General features: G+C 43.3%; 1 protein-coding gene across 2 annotated transcripts in view; it reads left to right on the top strand.

Annotated features, from left to right (window-relative positions):
• Positions 1 to 3,239: 3,239 nt before the first annotated feature.
• The window catches only part of SHTN1 (shootin 1), a 64,553-nt gene continuing 56,140 nt past the window's right edge, over positions 3,240 to 11,652 (top strand). For both annotated transcript variants that reach the window (XM_082053008.1, XM_082053007.1), the window contains exon 1: positions 3,240 to 3,454. Coding sequence is in view for 1 of the 2 variants with exons in the window: in XM_082053007.1 (XP_081909133.1) it covers positions 3,397 to 3,454 (58 nt within the window). In the remaining variant the exon portion in view is untranslated. The remainder of the gene's footprint in view (positions 3,455 to 11,652) is intronic.

Genomic DNA, 11,652 nt, shown 5'->3' with positions numbered 1-11,652 from the left:
AGTTTATGACAAAGCTATCCCAGGTCTTGGAAGAACAGGCACAGATGGGTGGAACATGAAGATATGGTGAATCTGAATTTTCCTTTCCAAAAGGACATGTATTATCCATGACGTGTCAACCCCTGACATGGATTGTCCAGTAGAAAGTGATTCAATCCTGGTAATGACTGTGTACTGGACAGGTATTTAGATTCCTTTAATCTTAGCTTTCCCACTTAACAAAGAAATACTCCAGTGTGTTTCAAACACATGGACCCTGCTTTGAGTGGAAGAAGACACTCTGAGAGGCATTTGGGGCGAATTCAACTATCCTCTCGATGCTGTCCATATAGCAGGTGGAGGGAAGATAGAGCATTTATAAAAAGGTTACTAGAACTTGGTAAGTCATTACACCGTTTGTGAATTTTTGTGGAATCGTAACATGCTGCCATTGTGAAATATACTGCTTTGAAATTGGGTCCATCTTTTTGAAACACCCTGTATTCCTGAAATGTTATCACTAGAAACTGGTTACATATGTTCAAAGTACAATGTTGCTTTTCTTTGATAGAGGAAGCAATTGCTACCCAATCGCTATTTAAACATTATGAAATCAGCTGTTGGATGCTTGTATTGCCTGCTCAAGCCTTTTCTGATTTTAGTGTTTTACAGCATTGGCTATCAAATTACAATGTAGACATTGTATTACAGTAAAATAGGCATTACAGATGCTTATTTAAAATAACCCTGAAACAATGAACTGAATTCACAATCCAGGGAAACGTTTCTGGGGATGTTAAATCCTTAGAGCATAGGGGGATCCATTAGCAAACTTAGTGATGGAGATAATTTTTTTGTTGCCTGCTAACTTACAAGAAGAAAAACAACACTTCATTAACAATTAATTAATACCTTTAAGGAACAACGCTGCAGTGGCACCCATCCCGCTATTGCTGCAAAAAGGGTCTGCAACAAGGACATCCTTGTTTTAGACACTTTTCAAGGTATTGTAACTTGATGTAGGTCTAAGTGAATAACAATGATAACAATGATGAAGCTGCGATACAGAAATTATGGAAGGAAATTCTTTTGACAGAGCTATAGTACCTTAATTTGAATAAATAAATAAAATAATGGAAGAATTGGTTTAGTGTCTCTGCAGATATCAGAGATATTTTATGCCCTGTTCTGGCTGTGCACAACAGACAGAACATTGTTGCAAGACGAAGATGTCCGGTCTCTTGGCACGGTGCGGGGATAAGCAACCCCACAATGACTCTTTTACAAACCCTGCTATTGCGCTGCATGAAAGCAATTGGTTTGGAAACGGAGGGGGGTGATATCAGCAATGGGAAGGGGGGCTTGGAAAGAGACCTGTGGCTGAAGGGAAGCCAATGAGCAGCCCAAGAAAGGATGCTGAAAAGTAAAACCCTGGCAAACCTGCTCTGACTTGAAGTGAAGGCTATTCGAAGTTGAGGTCAGCTCAGAACTCCAAGGACTTAAATAGGACCTCTGTGTTCCTTCAAATGGAGGCGTTTATTGATGTGTGACTTTATTTGTAGTTTGTACGTTCAGCTCTGGTTACAGACACAGATTCTGGTTTATCCTTTTCCACTAGGCTGAAAAGCCTTCAAGTATTGAGGATTTTCTCCCGTGAAATTAACATGATCAAATAATTTGTTTCCTTTTTGCTCGATTAAAAAGCTCAAGGGTTCGAGGTCTCTCATTGTGAAGAGTTCTCCTCAAACCTTGGGTATTTTTTATTTTTTTCTTTTTGTGCTTTCTTGTAAATGTCCCTATACCGCCTTTTCAAGAACTGGATACAGTAACTTTATTTTGGTCTTGTCAATGTCATAGAAGAAATTGTACATCCCATTCTTTTACTGCACTACCTTACTGGCAGCACATATGTAATTACTTGTACACTTTGCCTCCCACCTCCTCTACAGAGCCTTCGTTTTCCAAGATAATTTCCCACTCTTCGCATACGACTCCACCCCTAGGACCATGAATTTAAAACTTTGCATTTGGTACAGTTAAATGAGTTTTGTGCTGACTAGTTTGAAATAAGCTGATTAGCTGATGAATTTTCCTGCATGGCCTTCTTTGCCTTATAGTATGCTTGTGAGACACTGGTATAGCTCACATGGATCTCCTGGCTTCTTCCCACGATGCTACGTGAGTTATCAACTACCTTTAGGACAGATTATGTTGTTAAAGCATCAACATGGAGTCTCTTCACATTTTAAAGGTTTGCCAGGTCAAGATGAGAAGACTGGAGAATGCAGTCTGGGAGAAAGGAGGTAGAGGACTGAGCAACTCTTTGTAGAGAGGTATTTTTCTTTTCCTTCCCAGATATTACTAACTAACGTTGCCACGTCTGTGGTAATGCTGTGTTTTCTGACCCGTCCACCACGTGAACGATGGGTGTTTGCCAAAGGAGGAGGGGCGGAGGTGCATGAATTGTACCTTTGCCCATGCAAATCTGAGATCATTGCCACTCAGTAGCTGAATGCTACTGAAGCTCGGCAAAACATAGACATACACCGGGTAGTGCAACCATTTTAATAGAAACCTCGTCACTGGATCCCCTCCTTTTTCACACCGCGATCATCAGAGAACAGCAGAAAGAACTGTGTTTTTCTGGGATGGACACAGCAGGGTCTTGTTAAAGCCCCCTGCCCTCACGTTGTTACAAAGTTGCAGTTAAGCGCTGGACACCAGGGCTGGCATGCACTTGCTTCATTTGCATCCTTACAAACAATAATAAAATCCCACCCTCACCCTTTTGTTTGTTTGTTTGTTTAAATCTTTTTGCATTCTTCACCTCTCTGTGCTCAAACAGCGGTTTCATATCGTCCCACCGCTCCCCTGGGCAGCGCACGGGCCCTATGTGGAAAGCTGCTATGTGCAAATCTTGCGGAAGGGTTTATTAAACATGCACACACCTGCAGCAAATGCAGGGAGCGGAGCGGGATGGGAATCCCGGCTCACCGGGGCGAGACCCCTGACCGGCTGGGGTGCGGCGGGAGCTCTCGGCATGTCCGTGCCTGGTTGAGGGCGGCTGGCACAGGGTTACGAGGACAGATGTCTCCCTGGACAGGCGGCCCGTTGGTGGGTTTTTCCCCTCCTATCCCTCCCGCGGCCATGCCCGGGCTGGGGTCAGGAGCCCCGGGGCTGCCGGGCGCCGGTGCCTGCCCGCGGGCTGCGGTGCCGCCGTGCCCGCACCCTCGCACATGCTCACTGGGGCGCCGCGGGAGTCTGGGCATGTGCAGAGCGGGCCGGGCCGCTCGCCGCGCCCGCCGCGCCCCGGGGCTCCGGCCGCCGCCGCCCGCCCGCTGCCAGGTGAAGCCGCGCTAGGTGGGGCGGAGCGGAGCGGAGCGGAGCGGGGCAGCCGCTGGTCGGCGGCGGGGCAGGATGAACAGCTCCGACGAGGAGAAGCAGCTGGAGCTCCTCGCCAGCCTGAAAGACCAAGGTAAGGGCGGGCGGCGCCGTCACCGCCGGAGAGAGCGGCTCCCCCTCCGCGGGCCCGGGCTCGGCCGGCGGGGGGGCATCGGGCGCGGCCTGCGAGCGCTGGGGGGCGGCTGTGGCCTGGGCGGCCCCCGCCCCGCCGGCCGTTCTGCCCACGCAGCGAGAGAATAAAAAAAAAAAGCCTGAACAAAATAAATGGGGGGGAGCGAAACGGCTTCCCGGCTGCCTCGCCTCCCCGCAGGTGCTCTCGGCTGCAGCCGGGTGGGCGTCGCGGCGGGCGATGGTGGGTTGGGGTGGGCGCAGGAGGCCGAGGTGCAGCAGCACATGGGCTGTCGCTGTCAGCCCGGCCCGCCCTGCCCAGCGCTCAGGCTGTGCGCTGGTAGAGGGTGCACGGCTGACGGTTGGCATTGGTCTCTTGGGTGGCTGCCCGCCATCTGAGGTGCTGCTTTGGGACGGTTCTAGGGGGTGAAAGTCTGTTTGCCTCATGGTTCCACTGCAGAGCTTCTCATGGAGTACCTGGCTGTGCCTGACTTGGTGTCGTGTCCCATCTCCCGCGCTGCCCTGCAGGATGCGATACAAACCCAACCCACCAAACACACTCTGTCCATGCAAACTTCCCGCCGATAGCTCGGGGCTCGCCCTGATGTGCCCTAAGTTTCTGTAGAGCCTTTGTGCTTCCAGTGCAAATGAAAGGAAGTGCTTGTCCTCAGCTGTTTTGGTTCCCCCTGTGAGTCATTCTTGGTGCTTTTCTAGGGAAGTCCAGTGTTCCGGTTTTGTAGATGATCAGCTTTGTGAGCGTGTACTTTGGCTGGAAAACGAAAACGTATTTCATCTTCTGTAAGGAAGGGGTGTAGGAAAGAGCTTGGATGCTCAAAAGGCAGCCCAGTTTTGAACTTCCTGTGTCAGTCTGTCCCCAAACCACGTTGGTCCAACAAAGTCTCTACCTTGTCTAGTTCATTAGGTAGGCAACATTTGAAGAACCAGCATTACCAGCTGTTGGAATTGGGGACATCTGCTTGTGATCATGCATCAAGTGGTTGGCATGCTGCCTGTCTCGCAGCTCCATGGGCAATAGGTACAGAGAACCAATGCTGTGATTCACAGCTGGTGATTCCCACCGCCGCGTTCTCTGCTCTCCTGGGAGCCTGGGGGAGCTTCTTTGGAAATGACCTGTTGGACAAAGTTGTGTGAGAGAGTGAAATTATAGAGGTGTGATCAGTGCCCCTTTTTCTGTCATTATTTCTGATCATAAATGTGCTTGGTCACCTTTGTTGTATAGCAGAAGCTTTTCTTAACCAAATTTCAGCTGGATATTTATGAACTGTTTATGACCTGCTTTGACACTTCTTTTGGCTGTTCTGCATACTCAGCATTGTAAATTCATGATGACCAGCTGCACTGCATAGATTCCGACTTAGAAGGATTTCAATGGGTGTAAAATTCATTATAATCTTATAGGTGTGTGTTTTGATAATATGGGGCTAAAAATCTGGGGTTTTTCCAACTGTGACTGCTTCTCTCTAGTACTTTTGGCTCCAGAGGAGTTGTCTTTGCCCACGGGGCACAAGGGGCTATAACAAAATGACAATAATCAGTTGCAAAAAAGACAAGTTTGGGTTATTCTTTTAGAGAAATCCTGGCCTCTTGAACTTGGTTAGATTGGGGCTTCCGTTCTGATGCCAGAAAGTCTTCTGCTCCAGTACAATGAGTATCCTTTAATGTCTAATGAAATTTTATGGGACTGCAGGAATTAGTTCAAGGGAAAGTTACTGTAACTTGAGGACTGGCTGTCCCAGATCCGCTGAAGGTGTTGAAACAGAAACTGTACTCGGCAGACTCTCCAGTAAGGCGCTGCTCTTGGTGGATGTTTGTTCTCAAATGTAGCAGTTGTATGTTATTGAGTGGTTAACAAATGTTTTTGTAATCGAATGCCTGGCAAGGAAGTTGTTTTATATGGGTGAAAAGTTACTCAGTGTAAAACTTTTGAAAATGCTCTTCTATATACTGTTTTGCATCTGAACCAATACAAAAGTATGATAGCATACCATAGTTAAATTATGTTAACTGACAAGTCTGAGGTGCCCAAAGCAAAGAATCTAAGTGATGAAAAGGTAGAGATGCATAAAATTGTCGTAACAGTAATGACCTAAATATTGTTACTGTAGGTAAATTTGCTTCTTCTTTATATACTGTAATTTGAATATATAGATTTCCTCTCCATTCTTATTGATAACAAAGCAAGACAATTTTACATGCTAACAACTTTCCTCAAGTAATTTTAGGATGCTCTGGTAAACAGAGGCAGTATGAAAAGAGGAAGAAAAGCTAGTGGTTTATTTTTCCTCTTTACTGCTTCCACGTGTAGATAACAGTATTACTTGGAAGTAAATGCAGTTGGTCTCTGAATATTTGGGGTAGTGGGTGAACATACCTGTCTTTATTGCATTCAAAATGGCATATGGCTTCAGATTACTGTAATGTTATGGTCTGTAGTCAGGTTTCTGAAAACCATCCATTGATTTGGAGGGATTTCAGAGAACATTAGTTTAGTAGCCATTGTTTGGTTTCTGTTTCAGGATGTGTGTTTTTAGTCTTGAGAAACTTGCCTTGACACCAGGTAACTAAACTGTCTGAGAAGTGATCTGAAAGGCAGAGGGGAAGGCAGACAGCCGCATACGTGGCTCACGGCTGTCGTGTTTCTACGGCTGCTTATACTTTTTTTAAGCAAGGTCGGTAGCTTGGACCTGGGGCAGGTGTTTTGTAGCTGCCCGCTCAATTCTCAGTGGCAGCTGTGACGCTGACTGGTGTCTGGACAAATTTGCTCGGCTGTTTGGCAGAGCTCTGAGTGGTGACAAGGACACTGAAGCTTGTCTGTGTGCAAGATACGCTTATCTGTCACCCACGCTGAATTTTCCAAGTCCTGTGTGTTAGACTCAGATACCTGATACTGATCGTTCTTTGCTTTGCTCCATTACCAAGTTTAAGGTGAGCATCATGAAGAAACATGATCTCTGTATTGATGATATTTAGGACTTAAAAGTATTGTTTGTGGTTTAATCCTTTCTGGTATGGCTCAGTTTGATAAAGCTGATCTGCTATAAATATTAGTATTACCTGACTGTACCCTGAGTGATATTTCCAGCAGCGCATGTTTCTGTTCAACTGGCCCTTATAATTCCTGTAAGTAAGACTTAAAATTGAAACAAAACCAAATCAGGTGGCAAAACCTTGTGTTGTCAGTGGTTGATTGTAGAACCTGAGGAACTGTCTTAACAGCTGCTTCATACCAGGAGCTGATTACCTGCGTGGAAGGCTGCCTTGTTTGTCTTTGGTTTTATTTGCACTGCTGGTACTGTGCCCTTAAAGGCAGAGTCGTCTTCTGCTGTGGTCACTTCTGCCTTCCCTTGAAAACGGGAGTCAGCAAGCAAAACGTCTGGAGTTTTAAACCAGGTGAAATTACACTTCAGCTGCCACTGTCGTGGTCATGTTTCTGATCGCTTTGCTAAATTGGCAGTGGTTAATGACTACTGTTAACTATGCATATACTAACCAGGTTTATATGGCCTGGATTTTCTTCATCAGTTTTAAAGATCTCTTCTTGCTCTGTGTTTGTTGGCTGGATTTGATGAAGTGTGATGATTTCTGGTCTCTAGTCCCAAGCACTGAAGCTCTGTGTGATTCTTTTGGTGTTAAGATCTATCTGATCTCTCAAAAAAGGGGAAAAAAAAGACAGAAACTTTGAATAAGGGAATACCATATATCTTCTAAGGAAAACGCTGCCAATCTGACAGCAGTATCTTGGAGTGTACTTTTTAAGTATATGTTGTTGTCAAGATCTTAATGTGATTTGACAGATTTATTCTTTGTTACAGAGGGGTAATTTTTACTGCCAGAGGAATTTCTTTGTTTAGGGTAGGATATCTTGTTGGCTGCTGTGTTCGCCTCTGTAGTCATCTTTTCTATAGATTTTTTTTTTTCCCAGATACCTGTGTATGTGGGCGTTCACACACAACAGTCATCATTCCCTGGCAGAACCCACCCTGCTGGAGTGTTTTCTTCATTTATTAGAGTTTGAAAGTGTTTCCCACTTCAGTTTCTTGTGTTGAACCACATCAGTTTTTCAGAAAGCTGTGAAGGCAAATCTGGTGCCGTGAGCTTAGTGGTTGGGCTTTATCAGGCAGTGGTGGTTTCATTTCCCTGCCTGGTTTCCGGGAAGCTGTAAGACTGCAGGATGCAAATTTGGGGTTTCATTAAAAACAAACAAACAGAACCTTTGTACACACTTTTACAGATTTGAGCAAAATCGAAACGTGGGAATACAAACACAGGGTCTGACTTAAAATATTTGTACTTAATGCTTACCTTTGAATACCTACACACATGATTTTTATTTGTTTGTTTTTTAAGAACTGTTTGGTAATTGAATCTTGTAGGTGTCAGCTAGTGCAACTGACACAAGACCAAAATTTTGGTTTGGCCACCTAAGCTTTAGGCCTAACAATAGATTTATATATTCTGACTCAAGATTTGGAGTAATTGTAAAGTAACGGGTATAATGCCATCGCATACGTTCACCTTTACACGAGTCCATACGCTCTTGTTCCTCAGCTCCGCCTCTGTAATGATTATCCAAACCTGCAAAAAAACAGGTGTTAATTTACTTCTACCAATAAAACATTACTTCATTAGTATAGGTTGTTTTATCTGCAGTGAAGGACTTCTTGTGCTGTCAGCTCTTTCTCCTGCCTCTCCTGGCAAATACGAGCCTGGGCCGTAGTCTAGAAGAACAGTGGGATGACACTCGCTTCCTTTGACAGCTCTGCTTGCTTTTTGATTAAATAAATAGGTTTGAAATGCCGAAGTGGCATTACTTGTTGATCTGGCATGGAAGGGCTCTCACTCTACTTGAAGGCCACCCTGGTTTACATTGTAAATGCTAAAGTATATACATGTAGCATTTTAAAGTTTGTGGGTTTTTTATAATTTGAATTTTTTAATATACAGCTTTAGAAAGGGGGTTGGTGAATTTTTTATTACAAAGAGTAGCAAGGGCCTCACCACCTCACTCTGTGTAAATGAAGCTGTCTTTTCTGTTGTTAACTATGAATTATAGTCATCGTGTACTTTTGCCTTTATGACCTTGTTTCACTAATAAGTGCTTTTTAGCCATAGTAAGTATCTGATATCTAAACCATCTAATTTAGATAATACGTATCTTCTGTTAGCAAATGCAGGTTCGGGAGACACAAGTTTACGACTAAAAATCAAAAGACTAAAATATAATTAAAGGAGCTTCTGTATACGAAGTTACCTACTTAATTTAATACAGATAATTGCATTGATACATGTTGACAGTCCCTTTTGGCCAACTGGGCTGGTGAATGACCATGGTTATGTTATTAAGGAGCATTCTGTGTTAACTCATGTTGCCTATTTTGTTGTTTGACTGCTTTAAAACAAGAGCAGGGTTGGCAGGGAATATGTATTGGGTGGGTTAAGAGCTATAGCCCAAATTATTCTATTCCATTTTCTGTCTTTTTACTCTCCTTAGTCTTGGAAGTGTAGTGTTGCTCTTATACTGCATGAGGGTAGCCTGAAGCAATGGAATGTGATTTCTGTCCTGATAAATTGTTCATATAACACTGCTGTATATCAGGAATAATTTTATTAAGGATAAACTTAACATCAGACAGGAACAGTATCTCAAGAGATCTCTGATACATATTTATTATAGTTCTTCAGGAGGCGAATGAGTAAAACATTTTTACTATCAATATATGCTACAATAATGAATCTTTGAGAAAATGATGTATTGTTCTAGAATTTTAGTAGCACCTTTTGTAAAGCATCCTCACATGTTTGTTTCTTTCACCACTGATTTATTGGAAAGACATATCTTTATTCTAGGGTAACGTACATATGTAATAATCTGAACAAGTCATGGTGAGATGTGGCAAGTTTTGAGATGCTCAGGTGCTGTTGTTTATATTGTGCGAGAGCCTTCGTAGGTTGAGAAAATATAGTCCTGTCTCTCAGAGAAGGTTTAGGGAAGTCCTTGTACAACAGCATTTATGGCTTGTCAATCTATGAAGGAGTGACAGTGATACCCCCTATTTTACCAAGAGGTTTTACAGCTAAATAATCTATGTGGGGTTTGGAACATGTGAAGTGTTACCTGGTGCTGCTGGTATTAGTTGTTCTAGGGTAGTTTTAGGGCAAAGGGATCATTGTCACCTTTATGCCATTTAGTGCTTCAGTGAAGGTGATGCAGACTCCTGGCTTTTTTGAGATGGCCTCAAAACTTCATTGTACATAAAACTGTTGAAAAACTTCATATAAAAACTTCCCAATAAACCCCCAATGTTAAAAAATGCACTGACTTTTCAGTTACATTTCAAAACCTTTTCTGTCTTTGCAGATAATCTGATATACAGCAGAAAATGTGTGTAGTCTTTTTTTAAACTATTATTTCTGTTTCCAGGCCTGATAAAAGCAGCAGTTTCTTTGTTAGATGTAGTGTTTAATAAATCCATATCCAAAAATCCGAATGATGGGATCTGTATGGGTGGATCATGTAGAGGTTGCCATCCACAAAGAACAATCTTATTTTAAGAAGCCAGGTCCTTGCCATTCATTAGCTGTATTCAGGGAAGAAGTAATTTTTTCAGTGACAGGAAGGGGGTGGGCACGGTAAAACGGTGCTAAAGAAAAGGTGTCTGAGTGTGGCATGAAGGAGCTGATTTTGTGGAACACGCCATGGATCGCCATCCACGGTAAAAAGGGGAAGAGTTACCCTGGCCAGGCAGTTCCATTCCCAGTCTGACACAGGTGAGCCCTTGCTGGGCTTTGCTGGAGCATTGTGTAAGTTCAAGTCCTTGTTTTTTGGTAACCTGTTCTTGTATCCATGCCTTGAGGGCTGATGATTCAGAGTCCTCTGTTCACAGAGTGTGTAAGAACTGTCAAGGGTGGGGGAAACCTATATTTATGTTTTTCAGTCGTTTATAAAGTATTGAATAGCAAGTATGAGTTTGCCTTAGAGGTGAGCAAACACTAGTAGTTTTTGAGTATGAAGAATCTTGAATTGTATCTATTGATACAGTTTTTGTTCCTTTTCTTGTATCTGGATGCTAGAAATCTCTTCCCTTGTTTTCCTGAAGGGAACAGGGAAATGGCTTAGAAGTGAAACAGTGATCAAGAGGTACAGTTTTTACATTGCTGTGTAGGAACCATGTTGTTTCACTTTAGGTGCCCTTAGAGAAACTGCACCAGCTGGTTTCATGCCTGTTCATCTACCTGTTGTTTTTTTTCTGCTTCTTGTGTATGGGAGGTGGGTAGGTAAGGAGAAGTGGGGACAAAGTAAAGCGATGAATGTAAGACCTTGGTGTGGGGATGCAAGGCACATTTTTAAGAAACCTTGTTTTGTTTGTTCCACTCTCTAGATACGCATTTTTACTTGGATGAGCAGGAGTGAGGATTTTTTTCCATGTGTTTAAATGGTTAGATCTTCTATGAGTTTGCGTGCGGACTGTGACTTTACTTTCAGTGGTTTTATTTAACTTCTTATCTTTGAGAGGGCTGGAACTTTTTCAACACTTGCTGGTCACAGCAGAGCTGAGTTTCTGGCTAAAAGGTTTCTAGTTTTCCGCAGTTTCCCTTTCTAGTTAATATAGTTAGCAGGGTCTTGCCATTTCCCCATCGCTGGTCAGGACACACAAGGAGCAGAACCCTGTGCATTGAGTTACTAGCCCAGTAGCTAATACTGCTGCCTATATGGCAGACTTTGTGTACCTCAGTCCTGCATCTCTAAAGTGAAGTGATCTTGGGGAAAAGAGGAATTAGGATAATTGGAGTTTTAATATCTGAGGTATTTCTGTGCTGCTGCTGAAAGTAAATAGGCAAGCAGAATAGCGATGCTTGGGGTGAGTTGAGTTAGTTTTATTTCAACAGGCTTTAAAATGCTGGGGAAGGAGGAGAAGAAGGATGTGGCAACAACGTAAAGTGTAACTTTATTCCTAAGAGCTTCTTATTTGGAAGAGTTTAACTATCTAAAGCTAGAAAGGGCTCGTAGGTTTTCAGGTGGCTAATCTACCAGACTCTACATATTCATGTCTTCAGATATAACATTAGTCACGTTAGGTTTAAGACAAAACTCCAACATCTCTGCTATCATCAGCTCAAAACTCTATATTCATATCCTTTATC

Source organism: Streptopelia decaocto (assembly GCF_964273445.1).
Source record: "Streptopelia decaocto genome assembly, chromosome: 5".
NCBI classification, from domain to species: domain Eukaryota; kingdom Metazoa; phylum Chordata; class Aves; order Columbiformes; family Columbidae; genus Streptopelia; species Streptopelia decaocto.
The sequence above is the reverse complement of the archived record's forward strand: the minus strand, read 5'-3'. Positions and strand labels throughout refer to the sequence as shown.